Here is a 20906-nt window from a genome sequence, read left to right on the forward strand (position 1 = left end):
AGCTTGTCTTCTCAAGTTTATGCATCTATATCCGATGTCAAAAGGCTTGATTTTATACGAAAAGGTCACCTTTATATCATAAAGGAATTAATTGATCATTGGCTTCACCCAATAAACCAAACGAATGCACAGTCCCCATAAAACAATTGATAATCTGCAAAAGATACAGTTTTCGATGCTCCTCTCTTGCACAGTTTCTGCTCCTTTAGAATGCTGGTTGAAATAAATAAAAAAGTTTTTTTTTCATTTGTCTGCCCTCAAATGTCCTTATTTAAGCTCTTTCCAAACTTGTCACTTAGCTGCTGTATTAGGCTTGCCAACTCTCCTGTTGCTTGTGACTTTTCTTCAAGAAGTTCATAGCGGAGACTTGAAATGTCTTGCTTAATCTCCTTAAGTTCTCCTAAAAACAACAACAACAAGGTAGGGGGGAGAGTTATTATTAACTGGAATAGATAACTATAACAGCCGACAATTCAGTTGCCCTTTACATCCTTCTTCCTCTCTCTTGTAAATTCTGCTTTTGTGGAGGAGTTTTGTGCCACTGATCTCCCCTCTCTCCCTGTGAGTGGAAAATCTGCAGTCATGGGACAGTTGAACACATCTAATGTTGCATGTAAGACCCCAACTGGGTTGAGACCCTGTGAGTACCCTATGATGACTACTTCAAAAGGGTAGAGCAGTGTTTGACCATAATGAACTTAATTCCAATTATTGTTAAGCATATATTGTCAAATCCATAGCTTTCTCAGAGGTGCTGAATTTTAGGAAACAGCAGCACTTGCATGTGAAGTTGGTGGATCTCATTCTTGTTGGGAATCCTGTGTGTTGGGCCCAGAATGGACATTATATCCTTCAGATTTCCTGATATCTGCCTCTGCATATCACAACTGAGTATTCTCATGCACTGGAAACGAATTAGCTTTGGCACCTACAACTAAGCAGCACAAGCCTGTTGCTATTTCCAGCATAAAAAGAAGAACTGCAAGACAGGAATGTTGTACTTAGGTGACCTCGGAGATGTCAGAAATTTCAGACAACATATTTTCCCCTTGCACCATGTTTGTTTGCCTTTGTGCATATGAGAGAAGCTGCCTCAGAAAGTGATTCATGCAAGATTCAACTGGGAAGTGAATGTGCTGCTACAAAAGCTGTTAAAAACATTACCTACATGATTCTGACAAGGTTCACAACAATAATGGTAAGTTTGAAAGAACTTGCCTTCATTAACTTCATCATTCTCTCGATCCACCTGAGCCTTTAGGACATATCGTTTAATAAGTCTCTTCATTATTTTCTGAAAATTCAATTAAAAAGTTTAGTGGATTGATGTTATCTGACCACATGCCTACAAATACAAGAATCACATATCAGTACAGAGTTTGACACACAGTATAATTAATTTCAGTGGGTTGGATCCAATGGTGAAAATTCATCTACTGATGAAAACTTCTTTGATTCAGTGGAGTTTCTGTGAGTGGAAAGGGAGGAGGCAATTTTCATTAATTCCCCTTTCCCTCTCCAATCTCCTGCATCCCTCCCTCTACTCCAGGGGGTTGTGTGCCCTCTGAAGCATCATGGGAGGTAGCACAGGAGGCTGTAGGAGAAATGGGTAGATTTGCTAAAATCTGTGGGACAAATGAAAAGGAAGAGAAGGTGGAAGGCCTCCTCTGGATCAAAGAGCCTTCAGTCAGTGGAGGGAGACAACTGGATGCTACCCAGGAAGTATAGGCAAACTAACCCTTTTGTTGAATAGTGGTCTAGAAGTTTGAGCTTCATTTTTTAAAATTGTAATATATATTCACTTGCTATGAGGTGTTCACATTGTAAAATGTGAAAGATGAACAGCAGCATGTGCAAATCATGAGTGCTGCTTTTATACTTTTCTGGATTGGCACAGTTGCCGCCACCTCCCTGGTTGCTTCTGTACAGTGATGTCAATATCTTCTGCCACCCAAAAAGATGTGGGGAGGGCTGTAGCTCAGTGGTAGAAAATATGCGTTATATGTAAAACATGTCAACATCAATCCACCAGCATCTTTTGGTAGAGATGTGAAAGGCTCCTTTCTGAAGGGCTACTGCCAGTTAGTATATCGAGTTAGATGCAAGCAGTTTCCTATGTTCACATTTTGCTATAGATTTGGCTAACTGTTTATGTTGATCCAATCTGGGTGTCAGAATGGTTACACTTTTCATTTTTAAGTTCGGAATAGAGTAGTTGCTTTAGAAGGCGATAATCAGGCATCTCCACAACGTGACCAGAAGAAGACAGAATGGTTAGTTGATATGCCCTAATGACACTGGGACTAGTTACAGGTAGGTAGCCGTGTTGGTCTGAGTCGAAGCAAAATAAAAAAATTCCTTCAGTAGCACCTTAAAGACCAACTAAGTTTTTATTTTGGTATGAGCTTTCGTGTGCATGCACACTTCTTCAGATACCATGCACACGAAAGCTCATACCAAAATAAAAACTTAGTTGGTCTTTAAGGTGCTACTGAAGGAATTTTTTTTATTTTGACACTGGAACTGTTATCTGAGCATCCGTAGAGGTGGGAGGAACCATGCCATTCCGCACAACATTATACTGCAATCAGCATTTACATTCCTTAAATAAATAAATACTTTCATGGTATTACCACTGAAGCCAATGGGATTATTTCAGAGTAAGTAATTTAAGAACTGTGTCTATTGCATCCACGAAGGGCCCACTTAAGAATTGCAATATTCACATTTCTAACACTAGAGTAAATTCCTGACAAATTGCCAGCTAAAGAAAAAGCAGGGAGCCCATAATTTGTGTGTGATTTGCCATAGACACTGGGTGGATTCAAATGAAGGAATGGGAATCAATTTACTTGGCAAAAGACACTACACACAACTGTATCAGGGAGATACTGTTGCCTTCCATGAAATCTTAATTTTGCAATCTCTTCATTCAAGTATTAAAACCTGCAAAGAGAAAACAGGAAGTAGCACCACACGATTGAGAGAAGCATTAGACATGGGCAAGAATGGTTTTAGGGAAAAATGTGAGAGATGCATATATTATTTAACTTTTTTTTAAAAAAAAAAGTCTTTCCACTTTCAATGACAACAGAAAGACAAATTAACAACAACCATATATTAAAATAAAATGCTATTCAGAAGCAATAAATGACATAGCTTGTAATGACAGCAAAACAATATCATGCGTGTCTACTAAGAAGTAGGCCCCACTGAGTCCAATCTGGGTACTGGGATTAAAGCCTGAAAGAGCACAATGGTAACTAGATAACTAGATTGATATTCCAAACTAGAATATGCTTGCAATCCATAATACCATTAACAGTTCGATCATATACGTCTCCTCAGAAGCTCCATTGACTTCAATGGGATTTTCTTCCAAGTTACTGTATATATCATTACTATAGCCTTGTGAAGGAGTAGGGGAGGCAGCAAATTGTAAGATTACAATCATAATCAAAAGGAGTTGGTCCAATTTTAAAAGGAATCTTTTGTAGAGAAATGATATTAATATACCTGTCCAATGCTACAAGTTTTAGTTGAGCACTTTCCTTCTCCTTTGACAGCTAGTCATTTAATTGGTTAAATTTAAATCCACACATCACTCAGAAAATATTCAGAAAGCCACTTCATGATTTCCCCTTTTCCTTTTCTCTTGAGAAGGTACTTCAAAAGCAAATAGTTTCAGAATGGAAAGTGTTCTCTTTACTTTCAAGTCTAGCCACTAAACTTTGTCCTCAGTTTAAAATATTCAACCTAATTATAGGGTTGCAGCCCCAGAAATTAGGTACCTTCATTTTCTTAGTGTGCAGGATATGTGGGGCTTCGACAGGCTAAGTCATAGTAACTGTTCTCCTACCCCTGCAATAGTACAGCCTCCAATGCTACATAAAAATCTCTCCCTCCTCTTTCCAAACTGTAAAGGAAGGGTAATTCTCAGGCAGCAGAAATGTACAAAATGAACCGGAGTTGCAAAACTTTAAACTGGGTGGTAACCATTTGCCATAAGTGCCATAAACATATGGAATCAATCACCTTATGGATTGGCAAAATTATTTTGCACTTTTGTGTTTGGTATAACAGGATAGCACACCTAAATCTCAACTTATTTACTCAGGTTATTGGCACAATTTTGGAGAAAGCAGCCTGCGTTTCTTTTAAGATACGAGCATGGTCCATCCAAAGCTAAGCTCTTTTAGGTCCCAATTATTTTAATAGGGGACTAAGGTCCAAGCGCAAATCCCCTCCCTGGAAATAAATGATTAATTAAGAATTTGAGTTCTTGACCCTTGTTCTCCAAGCATCTCCACTTTCATCTCATAATCCAAGATTTGCCACCCCAAATATTTGGGGTAACTCATCTTCAGTGTTACAGATTATTTACTTTGTTCATGACTGACTGGTGCAATGTGGGGACCTCTTCTCCAGCAGGCTAAAAGCTGATTGCACCCATTCATTGATTGCATTATCTTGTGAACAACCCTGAGATCTTTTCATGATGGGAGGCATATAAATCTAATAAATTAATAAAATAAAATAAAAGGTATCTGATAAAGGGTCCCTGTCACAGCTGTGACATAATTCCCATGAGTGTCTTTGAATTATGGGAAATGAACAAAAATGAAAAAGTATTAATGTCAAAATCTCAGCAGATTGTCACCTCCAGGAAAGCCACTGAAGAATATTTACTTATCAAGTTATATCGTTCCTTTCCTGCCGGAGTCAAATACTTCAGAACAACAATCTACACTTCACCTTGTTCTCCAGATAGTTCTGTGCCTAACGTTTCTGATGAAATATAAATCTTGTGTTTCAAAGCAACTACCCCAATCTAACAAGGGCTGTCGTCACATCAAGGTATTTCTGGATACCCCTGATACCCTTAAAGTATTCTGCTATGTTTGCATGCATAGTGTTCCAGGTTCAAACACAGAAACACAGTTCAGAGAACGCCATTCATTTCTTGTAAGTTTGAAGACAGATCACTAGTAGCCCCCTCTCCCCATCTTTCAGGAGTATGGGCTTTGCAGGACGGGGGCCTCCTAAGTTTGTTCTGGAGAAGCAAGGCGCAGCCGCTCAGGTGAGGCCACTTGGTAACTCACTGCACCTGGTGGCAAGAGCCAGGGAGGGATATAAGCTCAGCATTTCCCTAGGCCCTTTGCCACAGCAACGTGTTCTCTACTTTGCTGCATCTGGCCCCTTGCCTTTCACCTTTGTGACTCCTGCCTCCTGACCTTTGGATCCTCGCCTTTGTGACTCCTTGCTTCTCAACCTTTGGACCCCCACCTTCCTGACTCCCTTCTTCTCTTCAGACCCTTGACTTCACGACTCCTGGCTGCTTGATCCTCAGCCCCATTGCCACCCAGACTCTTGGCCCTGCTCCCGCATCGCCATCTTGCCCCTGGTCCTGACATCCTCAGCCGGGGCTTCAACCACCTGCCGACCAGACTGTGACACCATCTATTGACAGGTAGCCATCACTGTCAACATGTGGTTGCCAACTATAGCTTGGATACTAAGGTAAGTCAACCTAAGTAAGTTTATAAGGGGAGTGTTACTATCCTGCTCATTTATATTATGAGTGAATCAACAATGATTTGACATTACAGTGCAATTGTTTCAACATATGTTCTTCTTTGAAGGTAAGGAAAAACATGAACTACCAGGAAATCTATTCTAAAAAAACAACCTTTCCTTGTTCAGTCAAAGAAATATATAGAGAATACTGGCAAAATACTTGGAACCAATAAAAAGAGTGAAACCTGTATATATCATGCATATACAGTTTGCATAATAAATGGAGATATATTATGCAATGTGGCATGTAGAAAAGAGACAGGGTTACTTCTGGAAGAATACATGAGGTACAATACACATACTATGTGCTGGAGATGACCATGATGGTAGAATCCATTGGGAAGAAGTGTTGCCACCTGAGAAAACATAAATTGAGGAAGAAGTTTTGGGAAAGTGGGGAAATAAATGAATCCCAAAGGAAATACTACTTTTAAAGGAGGAGGCTAAGGAGTGGGGTGCAGAGCAGGAAAACAAGGAATCCGCATGCAGAAAAGCCACCATCTCCTTGTCATTCACAACAACCTAACACACCTTTTACCACAGTATTTGCAACATTGCCCAATAAGAGTTGAATGCCTGGAATTTCATTTACTGTGTAGTTGTATTTATTAATGTGGTTGATATTAAGATCATAGAGTATTTACTATGTCCATCGAACTAACACTTTAAATAATAAATAAATAACTTAAATGAATAAATAAATATTGACTATTATAAATGCAACCATGCCTGGCTTTCCTTCCATGTGTTCAGCAGTATTTGTAATTCTGACACAACATTTTTGTAGGCTTTGATCAGTTAATTTTTCTTTCTTGGGTTATCAACAAACATAGTCACACATATAGCACCCTTGTTTTAATGGGTAATCTTCAAACCTCTAGATGTTTTACATATTGACGGGCAGTCTTCAACTGAATTTGTAAGTACATGATTATTATTCCTATTCAATAGATCCATCAGACAACCTAGCACCTTTTCCTAGATCCTATTCCATATGTGATCCTGGAGGAAGGTCCTGAATGTTCGAAGTCCCAAGTGCCAATGGTTTTCCCTTAGTTGGGATGCAGAGAATACTTCCTCCAAGCTCTCATTCAAAAGTGCAAAGAGATTCCCAAAATTAATTAGTTCCCTTTGAGCAGAAATAAACGGAATGATCACCCAGCAGCCCATAGTAGCCTGTTGTGTTTATGCATTTATTTATCCTCCTCCTCCTCCTCCTCCTCCTCCTCCTCCTCCTCCTCCTCCTCCTCCTCCTCCTCCTCCTCCTCCTCTATAGCACAGCTGCTCTTGTGAAACTCCTTTTCAACAGGGTTCACCTGGAAAAACTGCTCCAAAATGGAATCTTCTTTATAACTCGTGGATAAAGTAAGAGGATTTGACATGTGAAAAAGAGTGCAAGGAAGGAAAACTAAAGTCATCGAATGAGAGCAATGAATGATGCAGCTATTTGCTCAAGATTCTTACGCATAACCCTATTCTGGGACAGAATTTGCTGTTCTTTAAGCAAATCCCTACAGGGGTGTCTGTTCTAGGAAGGACAGGAGATTGGAGAACATGGGGGAAAGGCAGACTATACGTGGCTTTGCCTCATGTTTTGTTGTATTTTCCATATTTCGTACTGGTTCTGATACATACCCACGGGGAAAAAAGAACATATTACCTCAATATTTCACATTAAACAGCTTGAAATATTAAAACATCAAACACCAAAGTAACTTTTGGATGTATAGATACACACACTAGCATGTGGGTTATTATCAAGAGATCATCCGAGTGCAACCACATTCTGCGGTCCTATTATTACTGTTCCCACCTTGGTATCACAGCGCCTGTATTTCTGCACTTTCATTAACTTCCACATGGCAGAGATGCATCACTTTAAAAAGCTAACTAGACAGAACCGAGCAGGGAGTCATATTAGTAATTACATTACACTATCCCGTTGTAGCTGAAAATAATTACTGGCCAGACAACAGAATTGATCGCTGCTGCTTGTTCTCTCTTTTGTCTAAGTATGCTTGTCCAGTGTGTAATGCTTCCTATTATTATTACTTTGTTATTATTCCTCTGGGCAGAATCTTGACGTTTTAAATAATGTATCTTTTGGAACCGAGCCTGGTAAGAGCATTATAGAAAGCAGAGAAAAAATGTTATTGCAGCTGTCTCTTTTCCGGTATGATGATGATGATGGTGATGGTGATGATAATGCCTCTGGCTTCAATACTCTTAGGTGGGTCTCCACCTATCATGTACTATAATTACTCCCTTTTGAAAAGAATAATTTATACTGCACAATTACTCTGAGCTTAACATGATTCATGCAGAAGGTGACATGGCTTTTGTAGTTTGGGCTGATTTCGTTGTTTTAAACCTTTTTTGGGGGGTGTTTCAAATGAGATACACTTAGCATGGAGATTGAACTCGAGAGAACAAGGGAGGGTGACTGGTCCCCCCCCAAAAAAGTGTGTTTGAACTTTGTTCTTTTAGCAGAGTAGGATATGGTCGAAAAACATTTAACATCTGTTTGTGAATGTAAGGTTAGTGCAGGCATCCCCAAACTTCGGCCCTCCAGATGTTTTGGACTACAATTCCCATCATCCCTGACCACTGGTCCTGTTAGCTAGGGATCATGGGAGTTGTAGGCCAAAACATCTGGAGGGCTGCAGTTTGGGGATGCCTGGGTTAGTGTGTATCCTGATACAATTTGTGGGTCACCTTTCTAGGTTTGACTCTAAACTATGAAATGCAGCTATTAGATAAACCGTCTTTTATGGGTATGTACAGCCACTGCATGTCTATCTGCTTCCTGCAAGCATTTGCTGTTTTGATTCTCTTAAATATCTGGTACCACTTAGCTCATCTTCACATATTCTACATTTTGCCCAGAAGTACACCGAGCTGGCAAAGCTCACAAGTGCAGCACCAGCGTGAAAGAAATTTCCTGTTGCTTCACATGTTTGTAGGTACAAGGGGGAAGGACTGGGATTGTCCCCTCCCTACCTCACATAAGGCAATGGGTTTAGGACAATGGCAGGGAGAATTGATGGGTGGAAAAGCGTCCTTAACCCTTTCCACTCTCTCCAATTATCACATGTATATTCTGCTCCTTGCCAACAATTTTAAATATGTTTGGAAGGACAGATGGCCAGAAAAAAAATGTTGTAAGGGGCCAATGCAGAGAGGTGGTTTTTTTTTGGGGGGGGGCATATTCTTCCCAGGGAAGATAGGTCTCCCAATGCCTGCTAGTCATGATGGTTATATAAAAGCTCCAGGTTTAGTGATGCCATACCACTGAATGCTTGGGGAGCAACCAGAAGGTAGGGTGACTACCTTCATATCTTGCATATCTGTGGCTGCTGGACTAGGTGGACTTTTGATCCATCCAGCAGTAGTGCATGGGATGTGTCTGAAGGCCAACTCAGACTTCCAGTAATCTTGGCATCACCATGACTCACCTTGCCCTGAACTAGTGAGCAGCAGTAGTACCACTGTATGGTATGTATGGAGGGCAGCACTGCCTCTCCAACCGTTCTCCCTTCAGTGATGTTCCTGGATCCATCAAGGCTCCATCTTTTGCACAAAGCAATTAAACTAGAACTTTCTTCCGCATTCACTTCCCTTAAATCTGTCCCGTGTAGTCTGTTTTTCAAGGTGTTGTCTCCCAACTCCATTTTTTTCCTGCTTGCAGTGATGTTCCCAACCTGATCTCGTGAAACTTCATCCTTGGACCTGATTTAGTGAAGATTCCAGTTGCCAAATATCCACTCCTGACTGCCGGCCACATGGCCTGTCATCCTGGTTTGGCCCAGAAGCAAGTCAGTTCTATCTTTCTCAAGTTTTTCCCTCGTAGCTCAAAATTCTGGCTCGGCTTTTGGGGAGCTTCTTTTGAAAAACATTATCTGTTCAAGACCATCTGGAGCCAGAATGGTAAATGACTTAATAGCTGGCATTGGTAGAGAGCCATGCATCACTTTCCACTATGATTGACTAAAGCCTCATGCAGATGAGTAAATTATAAGGCTAGAAGTAAAAGACCTACAAAGAGCCTTGATGGATCAGAGCAAAGGTCCCATTAGACCAGCATCCTTGTATTGACCAGACAGACACATCTGGGAAGCTTCTGATATTCTGCCTTTGATCACATAAAGGTTCCATTTTGCTATCACACCAAATAATCAATGATAACCCCCCCAATGAATTTGTCTAATCCTTTAAAAAGCATTCTTAAGCTAGTAGCAAGTCTAGCATCAGCAGGGTCTAAAAATGGTTTGTGGCATCTATTTGTCTTCCCCTCACTTTCTTTTCTAGGGTGGTAGGGCAGCGGTGTAAAGCACAAGTGCGGATGCAGCTACCTGTCATCCTCATTTCCTCAGGATGCATTTGGTTCTGTAATTCCAGTACAGTAGTTAATTGCACTGCAAGGGCAATTCTGTCTGAAGGAAAGGAGCAATTCTAACCAGGCATTACTAGAGACCCCTAGCAGAGTGTGGCAGTGGAACACTGCTCCATCCTAACTCATTACCAGCAGCATGAATCAGGGGTTAGGATTGCTCTGGTAAACTTTTGCAAATTTTGCAACAAAAGAAGTTTATTTTGCAATGAGTCTAGATTGTTCTTCTATCATTTCCATCCTGATTATTTTTTTGCAACACAGTCCACTGAATTTCAGTTAATATACCAGAGGCTACAAACAGATCAGAACAAATCCAAAACATTTAGCATTATATAAAGAACAAAACAATTATGTGAATGAGAGCTTGTAGAAGTGATTCTCTTATTAATATCAAAAGAGATTGCTTATTCCATGTAATTTCCAAAATAAAACACTGCAGTCCTTTCTTACTGTGTTTTAATGTACAGTACAGTATTATATAACTAATATACCTGAGGTGTTTTGAATGGTACTGTGCAACCTAACATTTTAAGATTTTGCTTGATTTGCTGTATCGTGGGAATTAAACAGACAGTTATATGAGCTTGATATTAAATGAATGGTCACCTCTAGACCCTCAGACATGCATAGATATACAATCCATTAGATTGGGATAACTGAGGGTGTCATATCTGCTGCTAGTACTTGTACACCATAAAATGTAATATAGTCTGCATTGCCTAAGAATGGCCTTTAAGTTGACTTTTGTGCTTTTTCATGAATGAAGGTCATCTACAAATTACTAAGGTTGAAATCTTAGGCATAGTTACTAGGAAGGAAGGGTATGTTAAAGCTTAAAGAGTAACACATTTGTTATGGCATAAGCTTTCGTAGACTCAATCCCACTTATGAAGTCTACCAAAACATATCCCATAAGAAATTTCATAAGATGTCACAAGACCCTTTGTTTATTTTTCGAGAAACTGATGTGACTATTGCTCTGGAAACGGCTAAAGATTGGTTTCCTTCTAAGAGGACATGTGTAGGATCAAAGTGTAGACCACAAACATGTAAGCAAACCCTCTTCTGACATATTTATCTTTTCCTATGCCACATCTTTCTTTCTTTCTTTTTTTGTATTGTCATTACCTGGTATCTTGTGGGCTTGTTGTAGGCATTCTTCACAGTAAAGTCTGAATTTTGAGTACTGGACTCGAAACGGACTTTCTGAAATGTACAAATGTAGAGCACATCACCAATGAAGAAATGTTCTTATGAAAGCAGTAGAAGTGAAGTTCTAAGAAAAGGATGGCTAATAACACCTTGCAAGGGGTGAGCTGCATGGTGCAAAGAAAAGCCCCGATATTATTTCATCCGAAGACAAAGTCTTGTATTTCAGATGACTTAGCTTCCTTTTGCTTTGTGCTTCTGGCAATTCACACTTTTACAACAGTTGAGAAACTGTTGAATGCATAGCACTTTGTGAAAATAGACTCTGGTCCTAGTGTTTAAGTGAGGTATGAACTCTTCAAACATACAGTTTCTCATACAAGCCACTGTTTAATGATTGTAGGGACATCAGTGTAGATTTCAATAGAAGGGTATTGGAAAACATTCACCCACTCAGTGTGGCCTTGTACAATTGAAATCTGAAATCCTTTACCTACCTACACTGCCCCCCCCTTCGCATATGAATTGTGTGAAGGAGAAACATGCTCAGTAAGGGGCTGTGGGGCCATACTGTTGGCCCTTCCAAAGAGATCACATGTTTCATCAGGCCCAGCCCCTAGGCCCCACAATAGACAGCTGTTGTTATAAAGTTTCTGGGCTGGTGTTGGTTTGTTTATTATTTTGAGTATTTGTTGTTGTTTAGTCGTTTAGTCGTGTCCGACTCTTCGTGACCCCATGGACCATAGCACGCCAGGCACTCCTGTCTTGCACTGCCTCCCGTAGTTTGGTCAAACTCATGTTCGTAGCTTCGAGAACACTGTCCAACCATCTTGTCCTCTGTCGTCCCCTTCTCCTAGTGCCCTCAATCTTTCCCAACATCAGGGTCTTTTCCAAGGATTCTTCTCTTCTCATGAGGTGGCCAAAGTATTGGAGCCTCAGCTTCACGATCTGTCCTTCCAGGACAGATACCGGTATTTATATACTGCTTTTGAGTATTTATATACTGCTTTTGAGTATTTATATACTGCTTTTGAGTATTTATATACTGCTTAATACTGAGAATTGCTAAGCGGTATACAAAGAATAAGAACAAGTAAAATTCATCCCAGAAACAAAACACTACTTTAAAATGCCCGGTGGAGTAAGAAATTATTTGTTGTGCTTGAAATTCAGGAAAGAGGATGCCTGCCAAATCTCAGTCAAGCAGAGGGTTCCACAGGCTTGGATCTGAAGATCTCTGTGATTGTGCAGGGATATAAGGGATCAGGTGTCCCTTAGGAGATCATGGACACACATTGTTAAGGGTTTTCTAAATTAATATGAGAACATTGGACCTGGCACGGGAACATATGGGCAGCCAGTGCAACCATTTGAGCATAGGAGTTATGTCTATCCTCATCAAACTGGTGCATCTTGAACCAGCTGGAACTTCTGCACCAGGCACCAGGGTACCCCACATGATGCAAGGAGTGCATTGCACTGCAGCTTTCATATCTAATGACCTCCCCCCCCTTTTTTTTGATGGTGATGACTTATTGTAGATAATGGGATGACGTGAAAATGGAAAAGAGAAAAACCCATTTCCTCTCTGCCTTTGTGACTTTTCTTTACTTCAAGGATATATATTAAGGTGGAGGTTTAAGTAGATTACGTAAGGTACTTTACAGATGGGTGAAATTCATAAAGCGAAGGGTTATTCCAGAATTGGTATCACAGTTGGCTGCACCTAGGAATGAAAGGATCCTCCTTGTTCCATCCCATAACTACCCTGGAGATTTGCACATTCAGGTGTTCTGCTCCACCACCTTTTGCTGACCTGCTGCAAATTCCTTTTCAGTTCTACCAGAACTAAATAAGGTATTTGATTATGTCCCCTCATCTGTTTTTTTCTTCCCACCCAGTGTGCATTATTATGTTGCTGGCTGGCTGTTTACCTTTCCTTCATTAGACACATTGCTGGTTAACAGCCCAGAATGCTAAATAGTTGGGGCTTTCTGCTTCATGAAACACCTAGTGAAATTTTCTCTCTCTCTCTGTATATGCCCAGTACAACCAGTAGTGTAGTGGAGCAGGGACAGGCAGGGACAAAGTGCAACCACTTATTTCAGAGCATAAATTATGTGGTTTATTCATTTATTTCCAACAATAATCCCTTTCTATGCTGTCTGTAGATGCAGAGGCTTCTGGGACATGTGTAGGGTGCCTAGTTATTTCCCACAAACTGCTAGCAATAATTCTATTGGGCCACTCGGTTTTATGGGTGGGGGATTTCCCAGAATATATCCAACAGTCCCTATGGCTCTACAGCATAGGAGGAAATCAGTAGTGGGGGGGGGGGGGTGAGCTGACGTTCAAAGAAGCTTGCCCTTCATTATTGATTTTCCACTGAGGGGAAAAAAATCACTGTTTTAGCTGATTGGATGGCCTTGGAAAGGAGCTTGAAAATCCTTTGAAGCCACTTTTTCAGCTGATTATGCTCTGAAGGATCTACAGTATAAAGCTCTTTAAATATGCAGTATTCTCCTCATGCATCAGAAACAGAAAATTACAGAAATGGTAATCTATCCCTACCATATTTTGTTCTTTTTGTACAATGGAGCTTGAGATGCTCTGTTGCTTACTTGGTTTAGATGTCACATATTCTTTAGTGTGTATCCAAATTCTCTTTCTGGTTCCTTCCCCTAACACAGTGGTTCCCGAAGCTTTATGTAACCTACTGTTGTAATAAAACTGCAAAACAACAACACTACAGTGGATATGGTCCTGTTTCTCACCCCCTCCAGATAATCTTTTCAGTTGATAACGGTGAAGGACACCCTGCCGATACAACTGCTGTGTTCAGGGGGAGGCTTATACAGAGATGAAACTTACATCGGTAAATGACTGGAAGTCTATTTTGACATAGTTTAGTTTATTGGATTTTACTTTGGTTTATTTTTGTTTAGTTAGAAAGTATAAGAAAAGAGTATGGATAAGTACAAGCTTAAATCAATATTTAATGGTATAATTATTTAAGGTTATTATTATTATTAGTTTTACCTTTTCTTTGTACATGTATTTAAGATTGTGTATGATATCCTTGGATGTCAATTAATAAAAAAAATAAAAATAAAAATAAAATAAAATACTGTAAAATAAAAAGATTTAGATGGCTTAGACAACTACATTCCCCAGGTTGCTTCCCCCCCCCCTTTCACCTGGGACACTGCTATAGAAGCATTCAATGCACAGGACGGATTGAGAAAAGAAAAGAGCAGGGAAGACAAGCACCCATCTATAGAAACAGACCTGACTGCCTCTGTTAGGAACATTCTGGAAAAAGGAAGGAGCAGCGGAGCAGGACCCAAGGTTTCATGGAGGTTGTGGAATGGACTGAGAGACACAACTGAAACCTTGCTGCATTCTCAGTGACATCAGCTTGAGAGGGTTTTTGAATTTGGAATTGGTCAGTGGGGTGTGGGGAGAGAACCGACTTTCTTTTGGAAAATAGCTCAGTTTGCCAAGGCCAGTTCCAAATTAAGCCGGAAGGAGCTAATTCATCACTAAAAATAGCAGTTTCTATGTAACTGATATTACTGTAATTATTTGCAAGTTTTCTTCATCGAACCCCTGGGGAAGGTTGTGCAGGTTCAAAGCCTATGAGGTTTTGAAAGTCATGGTCTGAGTGAACACCTGCAGTTTAATTTTGTGGGGTGGGGGGTGGGGGGAAGAGAGCGCAATTATTATTTTGCTGCTGAGAAAAACTATACATTGGGATGTGGGGGTCAGGTCACTGTAATAAAATTATCTTGTTCAAGCACCAGTTGGAAGTTTTGTCTCTACCCACCCATGCTCCACTCCACCCCCAGCTTCATAAACTTTGGACAAAGAACCAGCAATAGGATGACATTCTTGAATAGCAGCTGATGAGTCTGGCTATAGCACAGTGCAGCCGCATGACCAGGAAAGCTGTCTGTGGACAAACGCCGGCTCCATCGGCCTGAAGCGAGATGAGTGCCGCACCCCATAGTCGCCTTTGACTGGACCTTAATCATCCAGGGGTCCTTTGCTGCCTGTTCTCCTTGTTGCACAATTGCTTTTTCTATGACTCTGCAGAGCAAACACAAGCCACACCAATGCACAGGGAGACTGTGGATGTGTTTTAGCTTTAGCAGGCATGAGAGCAGGCTTCCTCAAACTTGGCCCTCCAGATGTTTTGAGACTACAATTTCCATCATCCCTGACCACTGGTCCTGCTAGCTAGGGATCATGGGAGTTGAAGGCCAAAAACATCTGGAGGGCCGAGTCTGAGGAAGCCTGCACTAGAGTGACGCTCTCTCATATTGTGACACATTTCCATAAAGGCTGGCCGCCACATTTTTAAAGCAGTGTTCTTCAGCTTAGGGTTCCCAGATGTTGGCAGACTTCCATCAAACATGACCATTGGCTAAGCTGCCTGACGGCAATGAGAGCTGTCATCCGGCAAGATCTGGGGACTCAAGGTTGAACACTGGTTTAAACAAAATGATTAAATGAAGGGATGAATGAACAACCCCCTACCCGCAACTTGTGTTAGAAATAAAAGTACATACCCTTAGCTTGGAATTCAGCATGCCCATCTCGAGATCATTTTCACAGTTTTTGGCCTTGGATTTGCAGAGTTTTATGAGGCACATTTTAATTCTCATTATGAGATAATAAAACGACTTAGGGCTTGGCACTAGGTTAAAAGGAGCAGGTAGAGTCCTTCCCTCATCAAAATATGAAAGCCAAAGCTTGGCACGCGCAAACTTCCATTCGACATCTGCATCCTCCTGCAAAAGGAACAAAGCGGGGGGGGGGGGTGTGCTTTTTAAAAGATGGCAAAATTACCATTTCAGAAGACAACTCAGTTTATATCATTCCACAGATGGGCAATACCTTTGTTGGGACCAACCAAAATGTCACAAAAGTGCAGCAAGCTTTTGATTCTCCAGATTTCTTCCTCAGCAAGATTTTTTTAAATAAAAAAATACTAAGCAGGGTGTACATGCTTTTAAATAAATAAGGGAGGGTGGGATGTACAAAACCTAGGCTTATCTTGGAGGCATGAGGTTGTTTATAGACTCAGTCCCAGATGGAGATTGCAGGCTGAATTAGTCCCTCCCAGGAACTACAGATGTCAGGTCACACACCTAGGAATTCTGGGATAAAGAAGCAATGGTTGCCCCTCATCCCTGTAAGTTAAAGTCTAGCTTGCAAACCAGATTTTTTCCCAAACTTTAAACAAAACACACAGGCTAGAATGGTCTTGAAAAGGTGCTTTAAAAAGCACTTTCGATTTTGATCTCCTTTCACAGGTGCCAAAATGTTTTGTCCTGAAGTCAACCACCTGTAAAATTGCTGCTTATAACTTCCTTTTGCAATTAGCCATGAATCAAATGCGCTACAGAAATATCCAATTCTTAGGCATTTGATCCACTTCAGATTCTCACATAGCAGTTTGGACTTCTCATCCCTTCTGGTAGGATTATAATCAGACACCCCCTCCCCCCCCCACACCTTGATATGGCCTTATTCCTATAATGTGGTTCTTCTTCAGACGTAGGATGTGCAAACAAGTTCATTTCTCAGTTTAAAAAATTCACCGCTACATGACTGTCAAAGGAGCCAAGACACAAATAACAATTGTGGGAGGGCAATTCAAGGTGAGCACTGCCTGTTTTGATCTAAATGGCATCTTTCTTCTGTCTTTCCACTTGTACCTTCGGATCTTCAGATTAATTATTGTTTGCTGAGTGAAAACCAAAAAGCTATCAGCGTCGGTAAGAGAATGTGGCACCTGCTGACAGTCCATTCTTAAATCTGTACCATGATAAATGCAGGATGCTTACTGAGTTTTTTTAAAAAACCTCTCTTCTGGTGTAATGTTGTGTTTTGCAGGGAACCAGATATAACTACATTACAAAGAAGTAGCTGCAAACAATCATCCTATTTTATGGTTAGTAGGCTGGGGGCAGGTTTAGCCATATTGTACCCAACTGCAGTGCCCCATCATCCAAACCCAGATTAGAAATGTTTCCTCAAGTGATCTTGAAATCATTTGCAAATTAAATAGAGGAAACCCACTGGCTAGAAATAGATTTTGCCCTTAGAGAAAGCAAAGGCCACAGTGACGGAACTGGGCTCCTTCGGGAGGAAGAGTGGGATAGAAATTTAATAAATAAAAATAAAAGAAATGGCCAAGTGGGGGAAAGGGATGATCTTTCTTTTCATAATATACAATCGCCAATTAAATTTGCTACACCATCACATTTGTTTGCCTTACCTCAATTTCCTGATAGGAATTGTTGATCATGGCTATTAACATGTTGAGGAGCACAACCACCATGGTGACGTTATAAACTCCGTAGAGCACATATCCAATGTTCTCAATAAACTTGTGGTCGTACTTCAGCACCACTGATATTACCTCAGACAAACCAAATATGGACCAGAATAAGGTTTTAAAACTTTCTTCTACCCTAAAGACAAAAAAAGAGAGACTTTAGTCCTCCATAGATAGGTTGTCTCCATTTTATCAGAGGAGCTGCTATCTGTCACTGCAAGTACAACTAGGCAATATCCTCTGAAGTGATAAAGATGCATGATGTCCTAAGAGGCGAAGAACTGACAAACAATATTGGCTGATTTTCCTATTTCCAATTTTAGTCTGGATCTGGACTATGCATCCATACAGCGTTTCAATATTTCTATTGGCAATTCACTAAATCCTCTGCGGATCACTGATTAAATGTGAACTGAACACACCTTCCCCTCACATCTTACCTTACGCATGAGAACACAAGCTGCATAGCCAAGGCTCAGTTATTTTATATTGTTTATTTAAAACATGTACACTGTGTGAGGAATTCATTTCTGTTTTCCAGATGGAACCATCTGCCCACTTCTCTCCCCACATGGTGTTCTGAGGAGTCTCCTGATTCTCTGAGATGATAAGATCTAACTGAAGGTTGAGAATCCTTAGGCCCCAGCCCTAAATGTGGCCATCTGGGGCGATTTTGCTTGCTTGGAATGTGTCCTTGAACTGTGATGATGTCTTCTGCTCACCCAGATAAACGGAGAGATGTATACTTACTTTTGTGTACCTTCCTATACACAGGTAGGCATCACACCTATTGCTTGGCATTACTCTACAGCAGGCATCCCCAAACTGCGGCCCTCCAGATGTTTTGGCCTACAACTCCCATGATCCCTAGCTAACAGGACAAGTGGTTGGGGAAGTTGGGAATTGTAGTCCAAAACATCTGGAGGGCCGAAGTTTGGGGATGCCTGCTCTACAGCAAATGAGCCAAACTAATGAGTATTATTGCACCCTTACGCTGCTTTTCCTTTTAACAGTTGAAAGGTTTTGAAAACTACCTATAAAGAACTGTAAAACTGTTGTTCATATAAGCAGATGCATGGCTTCTGTTCTTCCATTAAGCAGAACATTTCCCAGTAATAATACCTTTTATAAATGTTTGAAGGTTGTCATCTAAATCACTTAGCCAACTGAAATAAAAAACCTTGACCCCAGCAGTATCCCTCTATTAACCTTTTATGTTAATTTGGAAGGGTGCCACTATTTTTCCAAGCCCTCCCAGCAGTGTTAATATATTAGTGTCAAATCTGCTGTTTTCCCTCACAACTTAAGCATTAACCTCTGTTTTGGAATGCTGCCATATTTCCCTTGAAAGTCTCATTGTTATGCAGGCATTGTGAGTCTGTCACCACAATGGTCCGAGACATATTAACTGAATGAGGTAGAACAGAAAATGGCACCCTCTTCCCAAATCAAAGTGCTTTCTGTCCAAAGCCTGCCAAATTATTTTGGCACTTTTATTTTATTAATAAAATAAAATTAAAATTAAAAAATAATAATAATAAGCCCTCACATCTCTTCCCCCAGCCACTTCTTGGCAGTAAAAATATATAATAATAATAATAATAATAATAATAATAATAATAATAATAAATAATGTAACAACAACAACAACAACAACAACAACAACATCTGATGATTTGTTGCCCTTTCATAATTTCTAAACATAGCTGCTTGAAATGGAAGTCTGAGGTTGTGGGAAACCCATGTTTAAGTTGTACCGGTACCACTTCATGAGGCAGGTGGAGGTTCACATGGAGAAGTCTACCACCAGCACCCCAGTTGGACAGCAAACTGAGGACATGACACAACTGCAGCATATGAGAAGTTGGCCTCAAGCGCAAGAAAGATGGGAAGTTACATGGACTGATACATGGACTCTTTAGACAAAACTATTTATTTGAATGTCTGACCACCAGATGCCCTCCCCCTCTTTCCCCTCCTGCCCCTTCCATGTGTGCACAGAACACAACATTTTGATTGATTAGGAAATATTTTGTGTTGTTTGACTGTATTTGCTTTTGTTTCCCTTAGGAAAATTCAATAAAACCTCCCCGATTAGTTAGGTCTTTCATCCCAAAGCTGTCATCCACATAAACTACTAGATGTCAGAAAGGAAGGGTTTTGGTTGCTGGATTTTGATCTTCCTGAGATCCAGTTCAAGGTTTTCTATAGTTTTTATGGAGGCACATTCATATGGAGCCTACTTTCTATAGTGACACAGGTCAGGGGCTCAGAGTTTGTCTGTTCCCTGCTATAGGCTTCACCCTGTCACACCGACTTCCTCTTCCCCCACCCAACCCAGCTTTGATCCCACTACCTTCACCCCTTCTGACTCAACAGGAAACAGGTCTGACCAGCATCCTAGGGATCCACTGACACCTGCCCCCCCCTACTGTGATTGGCCAGATTGTGGTGGTGGTGGCAGCTCCACATGGCAGCGAGAAGTTTGGATTGCTCCACAAGCCATGCTTAGAGTAAACCCACTGAAATTAGTGGCAGTTGAGTTTGCTAACTTAAGCCCCGTAGATTTCAGTGGGTCTGTTCTAAGCACGGCTGAGTCTGGATCGAACCTGTTACGTTTGGCACCGTGGTAATGATAAGATACCCTCCTTCTTTGGGATTGAACAGATATTTATCCACTTTACAGAAGGATAAACTGCAGAATGGGGGAAGTGAAGTGAATGATTCAAATTTATCCAGTGAATTAAATCCGCAAGCCGAGTCTGAAGCCTGCTGGCTGCTTCCCTCTTGTTGCAATATACACAATCTCCCTTACTACAAGGCATCTACATACATATCTGGCTCCGGAGGGAGATGGGATTTTTCCATTACTACACATCACAAGCTCAACAGAGGATATTATGTTCTTTCATCAAACAAAGAATTAACACCACATAGTAATATGTGACATTAAAACCATGCAGGGAAAAAATGTGACAGACAGCTGAGCTGCATGCTGACTTCTTCCTGTTTCAGTAAGCATGAGGCTTATTTCTAGGAGGACACATCACTTATGTAAATCTCTCCTGCATAATTTCTCTCCTGTCTGAAAAAAGCATTAAGGTATCTTCCCAGATGAATATTTTTGCCTTAAAAATTTAAGTGTTGTATATATCCAGAATGCAGGGGTGGGTAAGATCGTGGGACTGAGCCCGTCTCCGTATTTGAGACACATTCTCTGTGGAATCTAACCTTTCTCCAAAATATGCTACATATCTATGTGCAGGGATAATAAATGGTGCAGCCCCAAAAGATCTGGTCCACATGCTTCTTCTGACAGGCTTTCAGTTGATGTATTGGGGGTGTTTTGGTGCTACAGCAATCTGACATGAGAACCAACTCTTGCTCAAGCAATTCTGCTAGTTAACTAGCCTCAGTGGCGGAGCTTCATGCTCCGTGGGC

At 40.8% G+C, this 20906-nt stretch overlaps 1 protein-coding gene across 1 annotated transcript in view; it reads right to left on the reverse strand.

Annotated features, from left to right (window-relative positions):
- Positions 1-209: 209 nt before the first annotated feature.
- The window catches only part of TRPC7 (transient receptor potential cation channel subfamily C member 7), a 96078-nt gene continuing 75381 nt past the window's right edge, over positions 210-20906 (reverse strand). Inside the window, exons 7-12 of the mRNA XM_060271662.2 lie at positions 17406-17601; positions 15691-15912; positions 11099-11176; positions 5880-5933; positions 1219-1294; positions 210-400 (exon numbers count right to left, since the gene is read on the reverse strand). Of these exons, the coding sequence (XP_060127645.1) occupies positions 258-400; positions 1219-1294; positions 5880-5933; positions 11099-11176; positions 15691-15912; positions 17406-17601 (769 nt within the window). The 3' untranslated portion in view covers positions 210-257. The remainder of the gene's footprint in view (positions 401-1218; positions 1295-5879; positions 5934-11098; positions 11177-15690; positions 15913-17405; positions 17602-20906) is intronic.

Source organism: Zootoca vivipara, chromosome 2 (genome assembly GCF_965207765.1).
Source record: "Zootoca vivipara chromosome 2, rZooViv2.hap1.1, whole genome shotgun sequence".
Classification (NCBI taxonomy): Eukaryota; Metazoa; Chordata; class Lepidosauria; order Squamata; family Lacertidae; genus Zootoca; species Zootoca vivipara.